The following is a 25,272-nucleotide window of genomic DNA, read 5'->3' as shown; positions in this document are numbered from 1 at the left end:
ACTATACCTATATCCCCCCTTGTACTGGCTTATCCTGTTGCTGTGTTCATCCCATGCAATATTATGTGAATGTCAAATTATATCGTTTGTTTAGCAGGTCTCACTTTGGCCCCTTATACTCCTTCTATTGTTATGTAACTACCCTAATAAATGTAAACTGCTCTGTTACATTTGTGAGTCTGGTTCGCGTTACATAAGAATATGAATAAATAAATAGCATGGCGGTATAGATGTAGGGGATGAAGTGTATGCAGTATTATTGTATGTCGGGATTTCTAATCTTGGTATAGTGGCATGCAACTTTTGGCAACCAACACAGCTAAAGCTGTCTTGAGCTACTGATGTCCATATGCCACTTTGATTAGTCACGGTACTAAGTAAAACAAGCATTGGCAAAGCAATAGGCCTCAATTGTAGGGCCTATTGGCTTTGCCGATTACTTCTGACAGTGCTACACAGTACAGGAATCTGTAAGGCATTGACAAATTGAAGAAAAAAAAAGAAAAAGTGATGGTCATGTCATTCTACTGAATGTGTGTGCCAGTGGAATTGCGTGGGCACCATTTGCTTTAATTTTTATTTACCAATTCAAAATTGCAGACACCACTTATGCACACAGACAAGAGAGAGCAACATGGAGATGAAATGGGGAGAGAAACAAACAATGGTGACAGCTGGAAAACACATACTTGTGGAGTGCTTAAGCAAAAAGAAGTGGGAGAGAGCAGCTCGGGGGGAGACAAGCAGATAAATGAGAGATAGCAACAAGGATCAGCAGGGGTTACATAGGAACATGAGGGAGACAGCTGGAAAACACATGCACTCTTGTGGAGTGCTGCAGCAAGAAGAAAAAATGAGTTCACTAAAAGTGAGCAGTGGAGAGATACAAGTAAAGAGGATATGCCCAGGGGAGGACCAAGCACAAGATGATCAAGCCAATCCTCGAATAAGTAGCAAGCAAATGAGAGTGACAATAAAGCGACCCATTGGTACCCAATGGGTAGGCTTTGAGCCCACTGGCAAATCTTGGTAAGCTGACAATAGGCCTTTTGCAACCATACAGCTTGTGTAATTGGGTAGGCCCAACCTTCATGGAGACCGCTTAGACTATGCACTATACAATTTTCAATTCTTGTTATGACATGTCTGGCAAACTGTAGAAACTGAAGTTCTGGAATCAAATATATTAATGCTCACTGAATTTGTTGATAGCTATGTGTTGGACTTTTTTTCCTTATGCAGGTTCATACCCAATCTTTTTGCCTCCTGCCTCCTACTTTTTTCTGACCTGTTGTTGTTGGTTTTTTAAATCTGAGCACTTTACCACTGCTAAACAGTGCTAAAGTGCTTATGCTCACTGTGTAAATTGTATTGTTGATTGGTTTATCCATAATTGGCATATTTGATTCACTAGTAAGTCCCTAGTAAAGTGCACTAGAGGTGCCCAGGGCCTGTAAATCAAATGCTACTGGTGGGCCTGCAGCAGTGGCTGTGCCACCCACATCAGTAGCTCTGTAAACATGGCTCAGATCTGCCACTGCAGTGTCTGTGTGTGCAGTTTTAAACTGCCCATTCGACTTTGGAAGTGTACCCACTTGCCAGGCCTAAACCTTCCCTTTTCTTACATGTAAGACACCCCTAAGGTAGGCCCTAGGTAGCCCTGTGGGCAGGGTGCAGTGTATGTTTAAGGTAGGACATATACTAATGTGTTTTATGTGTCCTAACAGTGAAATAATGATAAATTCATTTTTTGCAGTTGCAAGGCCCATCCCTCTCATAGGTTAACATTGGGGCTGCCTTTAAATATGATTAAACTGTAGATTCCCTTTGGGAGCAGATAGACATGTGGAGTTTGGGGTCTCTGAGCTCACAATTTAAAAATACATCTTTTAGTAAAGTTGATTTTAAGATTGTGTGTTTGAAAATGCCACTTTTAGAAAGCAAGCATTTTCTTGCTTAATCCATTCTGTGACTCTGCCTGTTTGTGGATTCCCTGTCTGGGTTAGTTTGACAGCTGGGCTGTTTGCACCTCTCTCTAGACAGTGACACAAAGGGAGCTAGGGTGTAGCCTGCATATCCTGATGAGCCATCTGTGCTATAAGGGAGGGAATGAGTTGTCACTTACACCTGAAAGGTTTGTGCCTGCCCTCACACAATGCAGTCTCCAACCCCCTGGTGTGTGTCTAGGGCCTGGCCTGGGCAAGGCAGGATTTTACAAACAAGAGAGACTTTCCTTTGAAGTAAGCCTACTTCAAAGGCCAAAATGGGTATAAGAAGGGCACCCAAAACCACAGACTTTAGATCACTTGTGGACATCAAGAGGAACCTCTGCCTGGAGAAGAGCTGAAGAGCTGAGGAGAAGTGCTGCCCTGCCTGTGCTTTGTGGAGCTATCCTGCAGTTGCTGCTTCTGCGTGATAAAAGGGGACAAAGACTGGACTTTGTTGTGCATTCCTGCTTGTGAAGAAATCTCCAAGAGCTTGTCTTGAGCTTGCCTCCTGTTGTTGAAGTCTCAGGGCCATCAAAGACTTCTCCTGCCAGCACCTGGACTCTCTGCTGAGACTCCTGCCCTACCAAGCGGTGCCCTATCCAGTTCCTGGGGCCTTGACAGGTGAAGCTGGCAGACCAAGATTGAAAATCCACGCACAGACCACCGTGCAGGGAAATTTCCGACTCAACCTCCGAGACGTGGCTGAAGAAACGACGCGCCGCCGGCTCCGTGGCTGAAATTGACGCAGCGCTTCCAGCGTGGCTGGAAGATCAATCCACATAGCTGGAGAAACGACACGCCGCATCGCTAACGGAGGCTGGTAACATCGCAACCCACACATCGTGGTTTTGCTAACACCATGCAGCAGGATTTTTGACGCCAACCTTGCTGGGAGCAGAAAAATGATGCAACGCCTGCCCAGACCTGAGTGTTGCCTGGATCGACGCATCGCTCTCCTGCAGAGAGGAAAAACGATGCATGCCGACCCGACTGGAGAAGAAGAAACGACGCATGGTCTCGCTTGCAGGTAAGAAATCGACGCACCACTTACCTTTTTCGACGCACACTCGCCCTTGAGTGTTATTTTGACACTACCTAGGTACCTTTCAACAGTGTTTCGCTTGTTTAAAAAAGGATTTAAGACTCTTTTGCTTTTAAAGTTAATAACTTGACTTGTGTATATTGGAGTTTTGTCATTTTGGTCTTGTTTTGTTTAGATAAATATTTTCTATTTTACTAAACCTGTGTAGTGTCATTTTGTAGTGTTTTCATTGAGTTACTGTGTGTGTTGGTGCAAATACTTTACACCTAGAACTCTGAAGTTAAGCCTGCCTGCTCGTGCCAAGCTACCAAAGGGGTGAGCGGGGGTTAGCTGAGGGTGATTCTCTTTTACCATGACTAGAGTGAGGGTCCTTGCTTGGACAGGGGGTAACCTGACTGCCAACCAAAGACCCCATTTCTAACACTATGGATGTCAAATTAAAGACACTCTGCACTCCTGGGACTCTCAGATTGCAGAACTACCTCTTCCACATCTCAAGCACCCAAGCCGACTGAGTAGCATGCACTTTTTTGGCACAGTTCCATCCCTTTAGTATTAATCAAATAAACCATGGCCAGCCATTATGCAACAGAAGATCTGATGACGAGAGCCTCATTTAGAGAATATGTAGGTGTGGAATTGTAATATATTTTTAGCTTTACATGTCAAAGGTCAGAAGGTATGTTGTGTTTGTTAACACCATCAGGGGGTGAAAGGCTATGCATTGTCACTTTGACTACCATGACTTTGATGAAATTATGCCAATGTTAGTAACAGCTGCCTTTCTTATGATTTGCTGAAAGCATGCCATCTTCATCTAGTGTATTCCTTCTGTACTGGATGCTAAATCTCAGAACAAAAACCTTAGAGTGTGCTTTTTCTTAAACCTTGTAGTTTGTCATGAGTTAGAGGTTTACAAGCACCAATAAATTTGGTGTGCAAAGAAAATAGAATACATTTTAATACCAGGTGCGGCTCATGGGATGGAAAAGGGATGGGGCGGTGTACGGCTGGGGGAAGGGGAGGGAGGAGTGACAAACAAAAATTAAATAATGTGATTTTAAAAAAACTACCTTTTTGTGCCGCACCCCGCCTCGCCGCTCCTCGATTGGACTGCAGGCACAGGCTCCTAGCCTGCCCTGAAAGCTGCGTTAGGATTGGATGGAGTGCCCAGCCAGGGTGATCCATGGGAGACTGAAAGACTCTGCCTGCTTTCTCCAACCCAACAACGCAGTGCTTGTGTTGCTGGGTTGGAGAGAGCCTAGTGTGCATGTGTGTTTGGCCGGCCTGAGACGGCCAGCCAACCAGGGATGCCTACTGAGGGGGACTGCTTTGCACTCCCCCTCTTCCCTGTCACAGCCCCAAGGCCCGTCCCTTTTACTATAACATGATAATAAACTTAGTTTATTATCGTTTTATAGTAAACGTTGTGCAGCTGTTGCTCCTTGTGGGGGGAGCGCAACACTCCTCCACCCTAATGGAGGAGCCACCCCTGTTTAATGCACATACACACACATACGCATACACACAGACACACACACACACAAACACACTATGGAGTGGTGGTCATAAGAGCATTTGTTTGTAAGATGTGAGAGATAAGTCAATGTGTTGCATAAAACACATTTTAAATATTAGCACATTCTCTCATCAAAGACATCTATCTATCTATCTATCTATCTATCTATCTATCTATCTATCTATCTATCTATCTATCTATCTATCTATCTATCTATCCCCTTTTTGCTTGGTCGCCTTCACGTTTTTGCTAGGTTTTATTGTTTGTTTTTTTACTCTGTTCACAGGGACTCTTCCCAATGCATGTGCTCTGACCCCTAAAACGTGTAAAAAGTGGCTATACTCCTAATTGTCATATTTAATGTACATATAAGTCCTTAGTGTATGGTACCAAGTATGGCCAGTGCCAGTAAGTTAAATATCACTAGTGAGCTGCAGTACCCATTGCACCACCCACTAAAGGACAGTGCAAACTTGATTGCTTGCTACGATTGCAGCTTGGCTGTGCAGTTTTAAAAGTGAAATTTGACCTAAAAAAATATTGCCATTTGACAGGCCTTACCCTTCCCTTAAATATGAAAAAAACACTCCTAAGTAAATCTTACTGGCCAGCTAGGAAACAGCTACAAGCTTCATTATTGGATGTTTTCAAATATTAATTATAAACCCAACTCACTGAGGAAATTGGACTTGTATTAAATGTTTTGAAAAAGATAATTTTAGTAAGTTACCTAGAAAGTTATATTTTTCCTGCCAAATTGCATGACCTCCAACTTTCACCAGGAGTGAATAGCCCCCTTGATGAGGTGTAAACTCGCTCCCAGAGCTGAGACAAAGGTCTGGGGTGTGGGGAAGCTCCACAGGCAGGATGATCATCTGAGCTGTGCCCAGGAACTTGATTAATTTCACAGACCTACCATGTCACAGGCAAATGTTAGCTGTCACCTGGGTAGGGTCCTTCTTTGTTCACCTAGTCAGGAAGGCACCAATCCCAGTGGGAGAGGAGCTGCCCCTTGATTTGGTTTGAGGTGATCACAGAGGAGGGCTTGCCTATTTCCCTGGCCACACCTCTGGGGTGGGCAAACAGGCTCGGCACAAATGAAGAAGGATATCACCATCTTGGATTTAGGCAAAGAAGGACACTGTAGGATTATTTGCAGTATGGCACACAGGAACTGCTGCAAACATGGGTAAAGTTAATCCTGAATTTCTCTTTCCCTGTTGATTAGGAAGGTGCCTGGAGTCACCCCACCCCCATCCAAAGAGTAGTGGCAGGCATTAATGTGGCACCCCCAAGCACCCTTTTCAAAACACTACTAGACCTGTGGAAGAAAGAAGGAATGTACCTGCTGTTGAGACCTGAGAGAAAACCTGAAATGCTGGATCTGCTCGTATGTGTACAGGGACAAAGGAGTGGACTCCATGGGTCAGTTGGTAGACCTCCTGTTAAGCTACAGGGACTCAACAAGCTGCTAGAAGCCCTTTTTGTAAATTGCCCAGCTGACCAGTACCAACTGGACCTGCCCTGGACCCTGCTGATGCCTTCTGCTGGAGTGAGTCTTGACCCCAGGTGCTGTTCCTGAGGTCCAAGGACACTTGGCTGTGTCAAAGTGTACTCCTCCTAACAACCTGAGAAACCTGGGACTTAGAAATGTTTGACTCCAAAGACACCCATAGGACTGGGACAAACCTGACAAGTCAATCCCATGAAAGTGCACTGAAGCTGGGCTAAATAATCAGATTGCTCCCACTCAGACCATTTCTGCAGCAGCAAAGTTGTTTCAGCGATCTTTCACGGAGAGGGTATCCTGAGTTGTGGAGCCCTGTTTGGCTGCAGCTTGCAGCCTTGCCCCGCTACAATTCACTTGTTGCCCACTTTCTACAAAACATTGGTAGATATAGGTAGAGTTAATCACTTGTTGTTATAATGTGCCTAGATGTCTGGTTCCTGGTATCATGTTACATGAGACATATGTCAATTGGATGCCATTTTCACGGCCGCTGTTGCACGCAGATTTGGGAAAGAGTGCTCCTGCAGTGGGACTACATACCCCAGGTTACCTCTGGCCGCCAGGAGGGGCTGCATGAGACTGTGCGCTTATTGCGCTTCCAGTTGCCCACAGCGCAGGACATTTTCACAGCTGCTGCTGCCCACAGGTTTGAGAAGGACTGCTCTTAGGGTGGGATTACATCCTGCAGGGTACAACTAGCCGCCAGGAGGGACCGCCTAAGACTGCGCACTTGTAATGCTTCCAGCCCCTCCTAAGCCCACTCCCCAGGCAAAGACCAGGCCAACAGCGGGCCCATCTGTGCCCGTCAGAGCCCGGAGGAGAGTGGGCTGGACCCCATCTCTTTAAAGTGACCCTTTCGAGGGTAGCTTGTATTGCGTATGCTGGATGCCTTTTTTCTTGGGAAAGCATTACATGTTTGTTCAGATTGTTTGAAGTCAGAGTCATTGGGAGAGGTTGATCGTCTTTTTGTGTGTCATAAGCAGCCTAGGATGGGGAAAAAGAAAGTGGTGGGAGCATCCTCTGCTGCGTACTTTTCACCTAAAGGCACCTCGATTGATAAAATGCTGGAAAGAGCAGTTGGTGTCATCAGCACTGAGATTGCTCTTACGAAAAGGAGGCTGTCTATGAATTCGGGCACTAATGCAGCTAAGTTTCTTGCAGAGGAGTCCGCCCCACCCCCTTCGATTCTGTCTCCCTCTAGTTCCTCCTGGAGTTCATTGGGTGTGGCTACATTACATTCATCACACAGTGGAGCTGATCATTGACCACCTCACTTTGTACTAAAAAGGCAGCTGGTGATAAGAAGTCCAACCATCTCACGCATGTTTATGTGTGATGCACAAACACAAACTAATCAGAGCGAGAGTACCCAGCTCATGGAGGGCTATTACCAAAAAGTGGAAGAATTCAAGCATAGACTGATGGACCCATTATGTCAGCTTTTCAAGGCTTTAGAAGCCCAGCTTGTCCTTAAGAAAGCTCAATGGCCTCCCACTTGCCGTACTGAGGTAGCCACACTCACCAATTTCCATGGTCCAACAGAACCTAGCTTGAATCAGGGTAATTCACTCGACAGGACACCTGAGCACAATTAGGGGTAGTATTGGACCAGCTATTCTGGTGGGAAGGGGATGTATCTAGTCCATCTCCAGAGACCTCTAGCGGAGTCATCAATGTGGGGAAATCAGGTTGGAATATTGCCCAAGTCATCAAGTTGAACCTGGTACCGAAGCGGAAACTCCAAGAGCTAGTGGTTATTTGTACATTGGGCTCCTGTCTGCCCTTATGTGTGTATTGGAGTTCCCCTCTTGCGTGATAACCAGAAGGAATCTTGTGAGTTCTTGGTTGGCTAGACCACTTCAAGTGCTTCCCCTTCCTACTGGTTAGTGAAATTTTGATGGTTAGGAGGGTAGGGTGGATTGGTAGCGATCCCATTCAAGTCGGGGTGATTGTATCATCATAAACTTTTGATCCCCTCAACTTGTTCAACCGCTGCTATTTGAGGACCTGAGTTATGCCCTTGGAAAGATGTTTTGCTGTACTGCAGACTAGGAAGAAATACACAAATACTGAAAGGAATTTCGTGTATGCAACCCTCTCAGTCTGAGAAATACATTTATCGAGGCACTTTGCAAGGTTTGAATAAAAAGGTCAATTATGTACAACATAAGTGCACATTTAAAGAAAGTCACTGAAGTGAAAGAAAAGTGTACTGCTTTACTTTAAACTGAGAGGAAATACGAATAAACGGAATTCCACTGATGCAGAGCTCTTATTCTGAGCAATACATTTATTAAAGCACTGTTTTAGGTTTGAATAGGGGAAGCACGTAGGGGAAATGCAGCAGCATGAATACACTTCCAAAAAATAATCACAGCAGTAGAATAATAATGCTCATAAAAACAAACAATGAAAGTACACTACTTTAATCATGGATTATATATCTGCACATACAGTGATTATATATTCACGCACAATGCAAAGCTAGAAATAATAATCAAAAAGAATTCATCACCATGGGGCTCGCTTGCTTCATCTCCTTGCCAGCAACTGGCCGTGAACCCAGTTGACCTTGAAGAGAGAGAACTACCCTCGGGGGAGAGTGGTGGGCACAGGCGTCCCCGTCCCGACCAGAGTTCAATAATTTTCACAGTCTCCTAGTTTCCTCCTCTTATATACTTTAAACAACTTAGAGAATTCTAGAAATCCCTCCTCTCAACCAGTGAGCTGTTGTTCAGTCGCTGGCCAACAGATTGGTTTTGAGAAGGGTACGTTGTAGATTGGCCACATCCCAAAGTGCTCTTCCACAACCAAACCGTTCCTTGCTGTACCATAAACATCATCCTGGAACATCCTGGTAATCCTTACCTAACTCATAGCCCTTGGTGAGAAAGATCGCAGAGTGAAAACATGAGCGAAAAACACATTGCATAACTTGTGCGCGGCACAAATACCTGCACCTCCTGCACCTCTAACGTGATGATGGCTAAAGCTAAGTTAAGTATAAAATGGAGTCAGTGGTCAAGATGGAGCAGTGATTAAATACAGATATTACAAAAGATCTCCATCTTTGTGGTACCCTTGGGTTTCTTTTACAAGCCTTGTATGTCTCCGTGGCTCCATCAGGCCCCACAGAGGGAGGCCACCTACTTTGCCACATTCTGAAATGGGCATTTCTCCTAGAAGTGAAGGGGATGGAAGCCGCATCCCAAGGCTTTGCAAAGGTCCAGTTCCAGTCTCCCGTTGCAAACCAATATGAAGTTATATCAGATGAAGGCTGACCATACACAAAGCCTCTTTCAGCCCCGTCAGTGGGGGTCTCTTTTTGACTGTGTTCCTCAGACTGTTTAGATGGAGGGACCCCTGCCAGGGAATTGATTTCTTTGAGCCTTCTGAGTTAAAATGTGGCAGGCCTTAAGGAGAGGACATCCGACCTGGACTAGCTGAACTTCATTAGTGGCTACGATATTATTGTATTTCAAGAGACTTGGGGCCTGATTACGACCTTGGCAGAGGGGATTATTCCATCCCAAATGTGACGGATATCTTGTCCACCCTGTTACAAGTTCCATGAAATATAATAGAACTTGTAATTGGGATGGAGTAATCCGCTCCATCAAGGTCGTAATCAGGCCCTTAGGCTCTTACCCCCTGTCATGTGATGGGTAAACCTGTTATTTTATCCCTGCAGTGCCTTCTGTGAAAGGGAGGGCCAAGGGTGGCTTTTCGATTTGGCTTAGGCTACATCTGAATTTAAATGTGACTGTGATTGAATCGAGTAGTGGTGCGTTCCAAATTTTATATATTAAGGACAAGTCGAGCCTTTTAAAGTTTTACTTGATTAATTTATTTAACAATGGTTTTATTATTCCTACTTGTGTTTATAATAGAGACTTGTTCTGTTCCATAGAAAAATTAACTGCACCCAAGGATACAGTTGCAGCACCACCTTATTATATCCTATGGGGGGATTTTAATACAAAGCTAATTTTATGTTGTGATTAGTTGCGGCTTAACAGTTTTGGAAACTGAGAAGCTCTTAGCGAAAATAAACGGATGAAGTTGGGTTTCTGTTTAGCAGAATAAGATTTAGTAGATTTTATTTCCTGTTTTAGAGGGGAAGAAAGCAACATTCCATCAGGTGTTGGGCAGGGCTCAACTCTTTTCAACAGAGATTTCCTCCCTTATTTTCAAAACGGCTCAACACTAGAGACCCAGTAGGGTGATCATAATTCCCTGGTGGCAGCTGCTGTCTTTCCCATCAATAAGGTAGCTCCCCCGGCCACCACAGTTGAAATCACCCAGCATTCAAGCAACAGTTTAAGAATAATATGCTTCCTAAAGAAGCAAAGATCAATCTTAATATTCCAGTTGCCATATTTTTTTCTTTATTTTGGGTTGTCTAGCTGAAGGTAGGGAGCCATACTCAGTTCGCAGTTCAGCTCCTTGTGCATCGGTATCAAGCATTATTTATTTAAGCCCATTAGACTAGCCCCAAAACTTCTGTGTTGGTTCGATGTAGCTTGCTTGGAAGCAAATCATCAACTATGTATGGCCCACAGGACCCTAAGGTAGTTGCAGAGGCAAAGAGACATTATGGTGGTCATTACAACCCTGGCGGTCGGTATTAAAGCGGCGGTAAGATCGCCAACAGGCCGGTGGTAAAAAAAATGGAATTACGACTGTGGCAGAAACTGCCAACAAAGACAGCCACTTTAACACTCCGACCGCCACGGCGGTCACCGCCAACAGACAGGCGGGAGACGATGTACTGCCCACAGTATCACAACCTACCAATCCTCCACCTTTTCCGGGGCGGATTCACCGCGAACAAAAACACGGCGGAAACTGGACTTCGAAGGGAAAACACTCATCTCTGCACACCCCACGAGGAACCAGGATGCCATGGAACCAGAGCTCCACATTTTTCCAGCCTTTATCTTCTTGCTCCTCTACCAGGAGCACGAACGCCGGTGGCGAAGACCATAGTGAGTACTACACCTACGACACAGGTGAGGGAAAAAAACAGGGACACACACATGCAACGCGTAACACCCCCACCCTCACCCACGACAACACACACACTAATACAGCATGATACAATACAGTTACACCCCCCCGGAAGAATGCAAAGACAAAAGAAAATGAGTGTAACCTTTGTAATCTATTAAAATCCTGTACGCAAAAATATAAATACACTATAAACAAATACATACACCAAGACTACAAGTCCAGGTATTGCACCATTTAAGTCCGTGGACCACTGGGCCCACACTGCATGGGCGAGGCCCACACAAGATACCCGAACATGACGGAGAGAACACTGCAGGGGCATCAGATAGAAATAAAACAGGCACCTCAGGGGGGAGGGAAAGGGTGGGCACCTCAGCCGGTTGAGTGCACGATGCCAAATCCACGAGGGGGCCACATGCCCACTGTTCTATCCTGGGAAGTGCAAAGCCACAGTCTCACAAGTCTCTACAGCGAGTGGTTTGCCCACTGTTCAATCCTGGGGAGTGCAAAGCCACAGTCTCACAAGTCTCTACAGTGGGTAGTTTGCCCACTGTTCAATCCTGGGGAGTGCAAAGCCACAGTCTCTCAAGTGGATAACAGTCTCCAATGGTTCTGGAGGGGGCTTTGTGCCCAGAGTGCTTCATCCTGCCAAGGACTGAGGTAGTGGATGTAACTCTCCATTGGTTCTGGAGGGGGCTTTGTGCCCAGAGTTCTTCATCCTGCCAAGGACTGAGGTAGTGGGTGTAAATCTCCACTGGTTCCGGAGGGGGCTTTGTGCCCAGAGTGCTTCATCCTGCCAAGGACTGAGGTAGTGGATGTAACTCTCCACTGGTTCTGGAGGGGGCTTTGTGCCCAGAGTGCTTAATCCTGCCAAGGACTTAGGTAGTGGATGTAACTCTCCACTGGTTCTGGAGGGGGCCTGGTGCCCAGAGTGCTTCATCCTGCTTGTGGCAGACTCAGTAGCGTCAGTGCTTTTGGCGCTCATGGGCCTGCGGTGCTTGTGGCGGCTGTGTCCTTGGTAGTGGTGCTGTTGGTGGCGGTGTCCTTGGCAGCGGTGCTTGTGGCGGCGGTGCCCTTGGCAGTGGTGCTGTTGGCGGCGGTGTCCTTGGCAGCGGTGCTTGTGGCGGTGGTGTACTTGGCAGTGGTGCTGGTGGCGGCGGTGTCCTTGGCAGCGGTGCTTTTGGCGGCAGTGTCCTTGGCAGCGACTCAGCTGCTGGCGGTCCTGTCTGGGCCAGCGACTCAGCTGCTGGTGGTCCTGTCTGGGCCAGCGGGGCTGCTGCTGGCGGTCCTGTCTGGGCCAGCAGGGCTGCTGGCGGTCCTGTCTGGGCCAGCGACTCAGCTGCTGGGGTCCTGTCTGGGCAGCGGGCTGCTGCTGGCGGTCCTGTCTGGGCCAGCGGGGCTGGTGGCGGTCGCTTCCAGGGCAGCGGGGCTTGTGCTGGCGGTCCTGTCTGGGCCAGCGGAGCTGTTGCTGGTGGTCCTGTCTGGGCCTGCGGGGCTGCTGGCAGTCGCCTCCTGGGCAGCGGGGCTGGTGCTGGCGGTCCTGTCTGGGCCTGCGGGGCTGCTGGCGGTCGCCTCCTGGGAAGCATGGCTGGTGCTGGCGGTCCTGTCTGGGCCTGCGGGGCTGCTGCTGGCCGGATCCTGGACAGCAGGGCTGATGGCGGTTTTCTCCACCGTGCTGATCCTCCCAGACTTGCTGGGTTTCTTGTGCCCCTTCCCCACCTTGGAAGGTGTCGCAGCTGACTCCACACTCCCACCTGTACCCCTGGGAGCAGCTTTGGTGGCTGTTGTCTTCCCCCTTTCCCGCCGGGCACTGGACAACTTTTGATGCTTGACAGGTGGGGGACTGTCCGTGCTGTCGCTCCTTGCCACACTGGCTGCCCTGCTGCCTGGTGCACTCCAGAATCCGGTGACTACTGGCACCACTGGTCTCACCGCTGTTGTGGCTGAGGTGCTAGGTTGGGACCTGGAGAGTCAGGCCCTAGGAGACTGACGGGGTGGGGGAGGTGAGGGAAAGAGGTCAAGGGTGGACAGGAAAAGTTTCTTAGGAACACTGGGACGGGTGGCTGGAGGGGGTTTGGGAGTGGAGGAAGAGGTTGTGGTTGTAGGAGGTGTCCGTTTGGTGACTTAGGGTGAAGGTGCATGCGCTGGAGGCTGTCATGAGGTGGATGGCTGTTGGGTGGGTGTGTGGCTGCGTTTGTGTACCTTGGGAGGTGGCGTCACAGACACACTGGGAGAGGACACAGGGGATGTGTGAATGGTAGTGGGGGTGGTGAGTGCACGTGAGCGGGGTGTGGTGGTGGGTGTGCTGGTGATGGAAGTCGTGGCTGTAGATGTAGTGCATGCAGGTGTGAGTGGAGACGAGACTGGGAGGGAGGAGGGAGACGAGGAGGCGGGGGACACAGTGGAGGCAGTGGATGTTGCTATGTCTGCATTTGTGTGATGCTTGCTTGAGTGCCTGTGGGATGTGTGGTGCTTATGTTTGCCTGAGCTTCCTTTGTGTGTTGAGGTGTGTGCATGCTGGTCTGATGGTGTGCTTGGGTAGGCTGAGGTACAGGGGATTGGTTCTGGGTGGAGGAATTTGGAGGGGGGAGGCTAGAGACAGGTACAATGGCTGCCATCAGTGCTGAGGCCATAGTCTGAAAAGCTTGCTGAAGGGCTGCCTGACCAGAATGAATGCTTTCCAGGAATGCATTGGTTTGTTTCAACTGCCTCTCTACACCCTTGATGGCATTCAAAATGGTAGACTGCCCAACAGTAAGGGATCTGAGGAGGTTAATGGCCTCCTCACTGAGGGCAGCAGGGGTGACTGGGGCAGGGGCTGAGGTGCCTGGGGAGAAGGAGATGCCCACCCTCCTGGGTGAGCGGGCACAGGGCAAAGGCTGAGGGGCTGCTGGGAGGGCGGTGCTGGAGGGGGGTGGCGGCTGTACCTGTAGATGCGGGGGCACAGATGGGGCCGCCACCACAAGGGAGCTCCCATCAGAGGACGAGTCTGTATCACTGGTGTCAGCTCCAGTCCCCGCCGTGGAGCTCCCCTCGCCCTCCGTCCCACTGGTGGCTTCAGACTCCATTGTCTCGCCCTCCAGGGCCATGTGGGATGCAGCTCCCTCCTGCTCCGGTGCCACTGCTCCTCTGCCTGATGATGCTAATGCACACATGTACAGGGAGACCACAAAAAGGGGGGGGGAGACAGAAGAAAGACATGTTCAGTGCATGCATTACCGCTACCGTTGGCGGACACGACAGACACAGAAGCCCACTGCACTATGTCACGCACTTGGGGTCCACTATTCAATCCCTGGGACATGGCCTACAAGGCTATGGCCGATATCTGCACACATGGATGTCACAGGAGCCTGACTAGGTGTAGTTGGCACTGTACCCGGGTGGGGTGGGGTGCCACAGGGTCTGCCTGAAAAAGGGGACTTAACTAGCACACTCGCCCTGGCCTAGGGAAACCCACAGCCCACCTCCCCCACCCAGACACCTCCACTGCGCGTTGAATCAGCAGAATGAGTGTGTACTCACCCCCTTGTTGCTGCTGTGATGCCCTCAAGAGCCCATCCAACTCCGGGTACGCCACCGCCAGGATCCTGAACATCAGGGGGTCATGGTGCGACGGGCACCCCTCCCACGTTGGGAGGCCATCACCCAGCTGGGCCTCCACCGTCTTCTTGCTCCAGCGGCAAATGTCCTCCCATCTTTTACGCCAGTGGGTGCTCCGTCTGTGATAGACCCCGAGGGTCCGAACGTCCTTGGCGATGGCACACCAAACATTCTTCTTCTGGTGGGCGCTGCCCTACATGAATTGTACAAGGGAAAAAGAGAAGTTATTACCAACTGCACCGTCACAGTCATTGGCCCGCATCCCTATCCTTGCCATGTGGCACATGCACTCACCGTCATTTCATGCATGCATCATTCTCCCCACCCCTATGTTTCATCCGCACCACTCCAGACAGGCATTGCCCATACAGCATGCTCACAGTGTATTTACCTGTTTGTCTGAAGGACCGTAGAGTAGCGTGCACTGGGGGAGGACCCCATCCACGATTTTCTCCAACTCCTCCGTGCTGAAGGCAGGGGCCCTTTCCCCAGACGCACAAGCCATTGTCGCTTCCAGACTGAGGTAGCAGCAGTACTTGCAGTGTAGGTCCTCTCCTGTCAAAGATCAGGTATCGAGTGATTGAACAGATAGAAAATGGCGGTCACGTCTGCGGAGGTGCGTACTGTCACCACCGGCGTACATCGTCATTGGCTCCTGGGACCCATAGGGTCCAATGTTAACCAATGCAGAATTGCACCGCAGTCTTCGACCGCCTACCGCAACGGTGTACAACGACAGCGCAGTTACCTCACATCCCATTGTCCCACTTTACAGGTCAGGCAGCCGCCATTTTAGGGGCCCACGTGGCTTTATTTTAACTGCGTCACACATACCTAGGCCTTGCCTCAACACTCATACAGGCAAAAATCGGGTTATGAATGGTTTTCTGAGTAAGCTGTGTTTCCGTACCTCTGAGTTGGTTGACTCTGTGTTCGCTGTTGTCCTTCAAAGGCACCGTCCGCTGGGACATGTGAGGAGATGGCGGCATCCTCCGGTGTACAGACCGCTGGTGGACCTGTCGACAATGGAGGAAAGACATGTAATCATCACTTACAGGCTTGATCGTGCCACAATCCTGGAACTGTGTGTCCAGTTGGAGCCAGACCTGATGTCAGCTGTCCGCCATCCCACAGGAATCCCCCCTCAAGTGCAGGTGCTGTCAGTACTCCATTTCCTTGCAAGTGGGTCGTTTCAAACTACAGTGGCAATAGCATCAGGGATGTCCCAGCCTATGTTTTCCAACGTGTTGTCCAGAGTGTTGTCTGCCTTGCTGAAACACATGCGGAGCTACATCGTTTTCCCTCAGGTGGAGGATTTGCCTACAGTGAAAGGTGACTTCTTTGCCCTGGGACATATCCCCAACATCAGAGGTGCCATTGATGGGACACATGTGGCCTTGGTCTCCCCACGCAGGAGTGAACAGGTGTACAGAAACCGGAAGAGTTGCCATTCGATGAATGTGCAGATGGTGTGTTTGGCCGACCAGTACATCTCCCATGTGAATGCCAAATTCCCTGGCTCAGTGCATGACGCTTACATCCTGCGGAATAGCAGCATCCCTTATGTGATGGGGCAACTCCAGAGGCACCGTGTGTGGCTATTAGGTGAGCACCTGGAAGCAAGTCAGTGGGAATAGTTGTCTGGGGATATCCCTACAGGTGAGTGTGTGTCTAAACAGTTGTCCCTCGCCATTTGCAGGTGACTCTGGTTACCCCAACCTGTCATGGCTACTGACCCCAGGGAGGAATCCCAGGACAAGGGCAGAGGAACACTACAATGAGGCCAATGGGCGAACTAGGAGGATTATAGAGCGGACCTTCGGCCTCCTGAAGGCCAGGTTCCGGTGCCTCCATATGGCAGGTGGTTCCCTATTCTACTCACCAAAGAAGGTGTGCCAGATCATTGTGGCCTGCTGTATGCTTCACAACTTTGATTTGCGACGACAGGTGCCTTTTCTGCAGGAGGATGGTCCAGATTGAGGTGTTGTGGCAGCTGTGGAGCCTGTGGACAGCGAAGACGAGGAAGCAGAAGAAGAGGACATCGACAACAGGAACTCTGGGATCCTGCAATACTTCCACTGAGACACAGGTAAGAAGACAAAGCTGCCTACTACATGTACTTTAACACTACTACCTCTCTACTGTCTGTCCTTTTCACCCAGTGTATGGTCACTGAGTTGTCACTTTCCCTTAAGATTTCACAGATGTGGGTCCCACTGTGTGACATCTGCTTTGTTTCCTCATGGACTAGAGCTGTGTGACATAGGTATGTTGACATTACAATTGAAAGAGCATTATGTCACTGTCATTGCTAATACACTATTTCGAAATCACAGACAGAATCCAGATTGTTTTGTGCTTTAAGGCTGTTTATTTAAGTGCTCAATATTGGAGGGTGCTGTAAAATGGTGAGGGGTGATGGTGGAGGAATGTCCATGGCAGAGTCCACTCTATTAGTTTCAGAGGTGCATTGCCCAAAGGGGCATAGGAAGCGGAGTTGGGACAGTTTGAGGATGGACAGGGTGACTAGGTGGGACAGAAGGATGACATTCAGGGCGGTCTCATTTCTTGGCGGGGGTCTTGGCATCATTCTCTGTCTTTGTCCTGGATCTCAGGGACCGTTTGCGGGGTGGTTCTCCCTCTGCAGGGGGTGAGGTGCTGGTGTGGTGGTCCTGTGGCGGTGCCTCCTGTCCACTAGCGCCGGCGGAGGTGGTGGGCAGTTCATCGTCCAGGCTAGTGTCAGGGTCCCCTTGTTGTGCCACAGTGTCCCTCCTGATGTTGAGGACTTCCTTCAGCACCCCTACGATGGTGCCCAGGGTGGAATTGATGGATCTGAGTTCCTCCCTGAAGTCCAAATACTGTTCCTCCTGCAGCCGCTGGGTCTCCTGAAACTTAGCCAGTACCGTTGCCATCGTCTCCTGGGAATGATGGTAGGCTTCCATGATGTTGGAGAGGGCCTTGTGGAGAGTGAGTTCCCTGGGCCTGTCCTCCCCCTGTCGCACAGCATCCCTCCCAGTTCCCCTGTTTCCCTGGGCCTCTGTCCCCTGAACAGTGTGCCCACTGCCACTGCCCCCAGGTCCCTGTTGTTGTTGGGGTGGTGGGTTAGCCTGGGTTCCCTGTAGTGGTGGACACACTGCTGCTTGACGTGTCCTGGGGGACAGAGGTATGGGCCCGTTGGGTGGCTGCTGTGCTGGTGTTTCCAGAGGGGGGAAGCTCTGTGGTGGCCTGTGACTGTGTCAGGGGAACCGACTGTCCCGAGGTCCCAGATGGGCCGGGCTGGTCGTCTGGATCCAGTTGGACAGAGCTGTTGTCATTACTGTGGGCCTCTTCTGTTGGTGGTGTGGACATGTGTGGACCCTCCTGTGCGGTGACGTTGGGTAGGGGTCCTGCAGGGGTGTAAAAGCATGATTATTGCATCTAGGTGTACGAAGGTGTGCAATGGGTGGGTGACCGTGTACCCCAGTGCTTGCATTCCTGTGTGGGACCTTGTGTGATGATGGTTTAGGGGGGTGTATGGGTATGTGCCGTGGCGATGCATTGGTGATGGGTGTCCATGCTTTGTTGTTGCATGCAGGGTTTGGTGTTGGGATGTGTGGTTTGTGATATTGGGACATTTGTGAGGAGTAGGAGTGATGGGGGTGAGGGCGAGGGTGGGGGTATGTTTTTGGCATGCAGGTAGGGTAGGGGATATAGTAGTTAAGGTTTGACTTACCAGAGTCCATTCCTCCAGCTACTCCTTCGAGGCCCTCAGGATGCAGAATCGCCAAGACTTGCTCCTCCCATGTTGTTAGTTGTGGGGAAGGAGGTGGAGGTCTGCCGCCAGTCCTCTGAACCGCAAGGTGGTGTCTTGAGACCACGGAACGAACCTTCCCCCATAGGTCGTTCCACCTCTTCCTGATGTCATCCCTATTTCTTGGGTGCCATCCCACTGCGTTGACCCTGTCCACTATTGTTCACCATAGCTCCATCTTCCTAGCTATGGAGGTGTGCTGCACCTGTGATCCGAATAGCTGTGGCTCTACCTGGATGAGTTCCTCCACCATGACCCTGAGCTCCTCCTCAGAGAACCTGGGGTGTCTTTGCCGTGCCATGGGGTGGTGTGGGTGATGTGTGGGGGTGTGTGTGTTGTGATATGTTGGGTGATATTTAGTGGTGTGGTGTATGGGGTGCGTGGATGTTATGGGGGTGATGGTATTGTGTGGCTGTGGATGCTTGGTTGTAGATTGTAGTGTCTCTCTCTGGCCTTCTGTCGCAATTTTTGTCGTAGGGGTTTGTGAGTGATGTGGGTGTGTGTTCTATATTATATTGGGTGTGTGGGAGTGGTGTGTGTATGTGTATCAGGTGCGTGTATTTGGAATTGTCCAATGTGGTAGCGTTTTGTAAGAGTGTGTATATTTTGAGCGCAGCGGTGTGTACCGCCAACGGAATACCGCGGTTGAAAGACCGTCGCGAGGATTTGTGGGTCATGATAGTGTGGGCGTATTTCTGTTGGCGCGATGGTGGAGGTTTTGTTTTCGCCAGTTTATCACTGACCTTTGGTGTGGTGGAGTTGTGTGGGTGTCTCAATTTTGGCGGATTCCGAGCTGTGGGTCATGATGGCCGTGGCGGAATTCCGCATCCGCTGCAGTTTGTTGGCGGTCTTCTGCACGGCGGTAAGCGGCTTTTACCGCCAATGTTATAATGAGGGCCTATACGTTTACCCTCAGGGGAAGGACACATTTTTTAATGTGCGAGGTTTGGGATAAATTGCAGTTGGCCGCAGCTGGTAAGAACAGTAAGCAATTTTGGGTTACAGTTAATAACCTTAGATCTAGATATTCACCACCAAATCTGCTTTTATCTTGTTGTTTAGCAGGCCCGACTTGGGTAACCCACTTTAGTAATTAGTGTTAGGCAGAGCACAACCTGGCCATAGTGTACTCTTTCAGTGCATAATTTCAAAATTCCCTCAATCCCTGCAAATGTCAATAAGCGAAGTAGTGGATTCAATTAACAAACTTTTGGGTAGAAAGGCACCTGGCCCTGATGGGGTACCTATGGATTTATTTAAAAGTAATGATGAACTCTGGGGCACTGTGCTTACAAGTGTATTTAATAGTTCATTTAGCTCCAAAATTCCCAAGTCTTGAACACTGTTGATTATCATCCCCATTTTTAAGAAAGAAGTCAAGCATCTTCCAAAGTGTTACGGCCACATATTGCTTATCCCTTATTGATAATACAGTGAAAATCTTTGGTTGAGTATTTTTTAAACAGGTAAGTGATTGGGCAGACCAAAGGAGTATTTTCTCACCATTGCAGTACAGCTTTCAGTCTGGGCTGGATACAATGGAGCAATGTTTAGACCTGCACTTGATCTTGGGTACATATACGATAGCTAGACAAAGCCCACTGTACCTAGCTTTTATGGACCTGTCCTCAGCATTCGATCTAATAAACAGGACAAAGTTATGAGTTCTGCTGCTGGACATGGGAGTAGAGGTCAACATTATAAATTTCCTCTATTCCTTGCACAAAAATTTGGAAGCCAAGGTGAGATATAGGTCAGCAGGGGAAACCACTGATACCTTCTGTTTAGTTAGGGGAATGCGGCAGGGGTGCTTTTTGCCACACCTCCTTTTTATTTTGTATGCTAACAACTTATACCCACATTTGGGAGTTGTCCAAGCATTATTGTACGTCTATGACGCCGTCCTGATGGTGCGCACTACAAGAACCCTTTGTGATTGGTGGATGTATTTGTTTTATTTATGGACAGGCTGGACCTATCTATCAATTTTTGGAAATCCAATATCATGGAGTCCGGGCACGGGAAGAAAAGTTTTCCTCTTTATCTTCTAACAGTTGGACTTTGAGCAGCATTAACTCAGGTGGTTCCTGGAATCCCCAATTAACCATCTCACGTATGTAACTAAGTAGGGCAGCTAGGGCGATCTTAAATTTTACACTTAAAATTCTTAAGGGTTCCCTATATCTTTTTTAAATATATATAACTATCAGTATATCCCTGCCGCCGGGATATGGCGCCGCCAAAATCCAACAGCCTTGCAGGTAGAAGAAAATCTAATTTGTAGGCTTCTTCTCAAACTCCCGTTATCAAATTCACACATTACTATTCGCTCCAAGTTGAACTTGCCTTACGTTTCTGATACTGTTAAAATGGTCCAGCAGCTTTTTATGAGTTAATATATAGGCGAATGATAAAGTCAGTTTTAATAGAGACCTATTGTTAGACTGTCTCCAGCTAGATAGATGTTAATATATTCCTTGGCTGAAATATGTAAGCAAGTCTTTCACTGATCTTAGCTTGCTAACTTTTTCCATGCACCACTCACTTTAAAAAAACCTGACAAATCAATTTTTAGAAATAGTAATAAGAAGTTCACTTTTAGTCAGTGTTTAAACCAGGAGTGTACCAAAGTAACAGTGAAGAAATATTTATTTCCTTTGGCATCCCTAGGCCCAGCTTTGTATTTTGCTTTGGCCTTAGCCAAGAGGGAAAAATCTCTCCTTTTTCATTTTAGAGAAGGTATAGTTTGGAGGCTGTTATGTGTTTATGAGGACACACAACAATGGAATTCTAGATTAACTGTCTGCCCTTGTGATGGAATTTCTTCTCAGTACACGCTGAATTTTCTGTTCTACTGTAAATAGTATACAATCTGTTTTATTCAATTTTTAAAACCGTTTTAAAGGACTCTGGTATATTGAGCTATTACAGCTCTTAGGAAGCACGGAATGTGTGTTAAGAATGTGTTATTTTCTTAAGGTGCCGTAAAATCAATGGAAGGATAAATGAATGGCAGAAAATGTGTATTCATCGTTGAGTGGAACCACCCACAATCTTTTTTTTCCTAGCGTGATTTGGTCATTTCATAATGATGTTTTATTTTATGGAAGTGATCTTCTGGATAGGTATGCGATCGATCTTGCTTGTGTATTTTTGTATATTCTGACACTGTATTTATCTGATTTCAATGCTTTCTTTTATATTTTTTCCTAAACCCCAAAAAAGACTGGTGAACTTGAACTTGGATGCCAGCGTGTTTGGTGTATAGTAAATTCTATGCTAACGCAATATGCCATGCAGGACGGAGCCAGTGTCGAGTTGGTTCCACGCTTTAAAGTTTTTATTTCATTTCAAGATAAAGTTCACTTTAAAAAGAATATTTAATGGAACAATTCGTGGTTGTGATTTTGCATGCACAGTGCCGCAATTTCCCTCATGTAAAGCCATGGATTGATAGCTGTGGACACCTGCCTAGTGAAAGCAAATTACTGCTTTTGTATTTTGGCAAATTAAATATTTGTATCCCTAAATGTACATTTTCTTTTGCTTCTAGATCGACATTCTGTGGCAGCGAGACAGTGAGAGAGAACATTCTGCAGACGATGATTGCCTGCTAAAATAGAAGGAAATTGTACTGCTGATGTGTATCAACACAAAGAAATAAAGCAATGTTGTCTTTTATTTTGGGACCTGTTAATATGCACTATGTTTAGGTCTTGGTTCAGCGGTGCTACAAGTTTTGGCTATTGCAAAGAGATGTCCTAAAAAAATTAATATGCTTGAAGAGCAGAGATGTATAAAAGTGTTTCTCACTGCTTTCTTTTCATTGGTTAAATTGTTTCTTTAAAGAATGTCTAAACGGTATGCCTTAACCTTCAATGCGTTAAATATTTATTCAGAACACAACACCTTGCTGGTAATATAATATTTGTTTTTGTCACCCAGCTATTACTAGAACAATCGACCATTTTAACCTGTGACTTGCCGTGGATCTGCTGTAGGGTTTTTTGCAACAGACCTTCCATCTACCATAATGTATTTTGCTGCAGTCACAGAGCTCTAGCTAACAGTCCACAATTAAGATTTTTTTAAACTCTTACTGCCGCCAATGATCTATTTGATAGCATTAATGAATATTAAGGAGTACATTATAATTGTAATAAATCGTCTTTCCTCTCGTTATGCTCTTTGCTTTCCTTTTGACACACATTGTTTGGGTAGTGCAATGAAGTACATTAGGGCCTGCACTGAGTCTCCATTTTAGTTTTACGTTTTAGTTTGACATTTTTTTCTAATGGTAACTTTTTACATGTTTTACACAAACACAATAATGTACTGAGAAGTGATTGTACATGTGGCTTATTTCTTAGTAACCATTGCTATCATGTTGTTTGTAAACTCTGTCTAAGGCTAGGCACATAGAATGCAATACCCTTGCATTATGTTGTCTGGTTGGAGACAACTCTGAGACTCCATACAAACCATTTTATTATCTCTGCATCATTGACTCAGTGCATTTTGAACGGTGCTTTTATAAAATAAACTGCCACTGTGCTACATTTGACAGAGGAGCACGGAATGATGGGATTATCATGGAACACAGTGCACTGTGACTGAGTTGCAGCCGTGCTTACTCTGACCTCCATCCTGCAAAGGGCGATAGCCTGCTCTACTTCAGACTGGCTTCCTGGCACATCATACACAGGTCTATAGTTTTTAAAGCAGTATACCGTGGCATTGCCACAGTAGACAGTCGTCTCTAGTCCAAGCATTGGCAAAGATGGCTGGCCTAACTTATAACTGAATGTGGTTCTTCATTGATTGATATGTTTAGATACTTACACTAATCATGCAGGCACACGTATCAAAATGGACAGCTGCATGATATTTTTGATGAAAAATCGAACCTGCTTGGAAATTCCAAAGCTTCCTCAACGTACCTATCATCCTTAGAGTCCCCCACATCAGCATCCTAAAAGTAAAAAAAACCTCTGAAGAATATCCCTATCATAACATTGACAGATTGGATTGCTTATGTTGAAGTGTTTATAGGCGCTCTTGCAGATTTCCAGTGAACAGCATCAAAAGAAATGTGTATCAGTGGCTAGATTTCTGATTGCAGTATGAGGACTAGATTCCTGGCTCTTTCGCTTGGCAACTATCCGTGATCTTAGGCAAATAGATGTTTTCTCCCTGTCTCTTTATTGTATTACCTTCCTAGGAATGAGGCTACATTGAAAAGGTCTAAGGCACTCATTTGGAAATTTGTAGACAGCCTGCCAGCGCAGTACGTCAATGAAAGTTATTGAGGTTATGGCCTCTGCTTGACTTGCAGAGGTCCACCTGCCATATTTAGAGAATCTTTGAGATCTCTGTATCATCTGTGGTAATGCCCAATTGTAGCTCAATTGGTGGTATTGTTGATCTTTGTAAGCAGGTACCATGCCCTGCATTTTTCTTTTCATAAAACAAAAAAAGCTATGGTCCTGACATGCGGAAAGTCGTCTCCATAAATCTTTGGCCCAATGTGCATTTTTGCTATGCGGAACTACTTTCCTTTCATGGTGACTCTAAGCGCTATGCTAGTTCTAGCAGATAAAGAAAAATAAACCTGAGTTTCAGAGGTGGTGCGCATCAGAGTTTATTGTCTGTCAGAAGTACAGTAGTTAGAAGATTGTGTCCTCAGGAGAAAACAATCCTGACACCAGTTCATGAAAGCAGAATGAAATGCTTCGGGAAGTCTGCCTGAGGCTTCTTTGGACTAATTGGAATCTGGTGCTGTGCTCATCTGGATCTGTGATCTGGCTGAAGTTTCTCTCCTAACCAAGTGGTCAGTCCTTGAATCTTATCAGGGAGTGGAATTTCAGACATAAGTAGAAGAATGCCTCACATAGATTATGTGTATCCCACATGTTTCCTTATGGACATATAATGTGAGAGGACGTCAATTCAGACTACATTATCTTGGTTATATGTTGATATGTGTTTTAATCAACCTTGACATGATGGAAAATAGACATTTGACCCACACAAATGTCTCCTTGTTGGTTGCGTCTGTGTCATTGATCAAAGGGCTTGACGCTTTCACATTTCTTGAAAGATAAGGTCAGGTGACATCTGTATCTAATAGCAGTCATGACAATGATTCTGCATTAATCGGGAAAGACGGCAACTGTCATTGTTTGAAAGAGGGTAGATGGCAACCTCCATTAGTCAAAATGAAGTCAATGCCTACATAGGTAAGCAAGTTGGACAGGTTAACTAAAATGGAAATTATAGCTAAAATGGAATCTGTACTGCATGTGTTTCAGAACCTAAAACTAAAAGAAAGAAACCTAAAAGCAAGTGATTAAAGTAATAACATTATGGAGGGAAACAGTACTACTTTTCTAAGTGACGTGAGATGAAGGTTGATGAGAACGAACTTGTGATAAGTTTCCAGGAACTCACTTTTTTCATAGAAGGACTTTGTGAATGAGTTTTACCTGACAATGAGCCCCACTTCACCTAAGTTTTCAAATTGTTTTGGCTAGATACAGCATCCCGTATAAGAGAATAATAATGTACCACCGGGAGGCAAATGAGCAAGTAAAACACATTAATTGTATTATTTCTTTATGTTCCAAAAGATTTTTGTTTTGGAGATACCAAACAACATCGATAAATGCCAATCTCATATAATACAAGTCATACAGAAGCATGTCCAAACATAACAGTATATGGTTACACAGAAGCAAAGAAAATTAAGATGAAAGAATATCCCATCATGCACTGAATAAAGAAAAGTATCCTCAATGGCAAAAAGGA

General features: G+C 46.9%; 1 protein-coding gene across 1 annotated transcript in view; it reads left to right on the top strand.

The window, feature by feature from the left end:
- LOC138301693 (pancreatic triacylglycerol lipase-like) overlaps positions 1-22,082 on the top strand; it is a 496,425-nt gene extending 474,343 nt beyond the window's left edge. Inside the window, exon 12 of the mRNA XM_069242210.1 lies at positions 22,019-22,082. Within this exon, the coding sequence (XP_069098311.1) occupies positions 22,019-22,082 (64 nt within the window). The remainder of the gene's footprint in view (positions 1-22,018) is intronic.
- Positions 22,083-25,272: the final 3,190 nt, after the last annotated feature.

The sequence above is a fragment of the Pleurodeles waltl genome, chromosome 6 (assembly GCF_031143425.1).
Source record: "Pleurodeles waltl isolate 20211129_DDA chromosome 6, aPleWal1.hap1.20221129, whole genome shotgun sequence".
In the NCBI taxonomy this organism is placed as follows: Eukaryota; Metazoa; Chordata; class Amphibia; order Caudata; family Salamandridae; genus Pleurodeles; species Pleurodeles waltl.
Note: the sequence above shows the minus strand (reverse complement) of the source record. Positions and strands in the feature narration are given on the sequence as shown.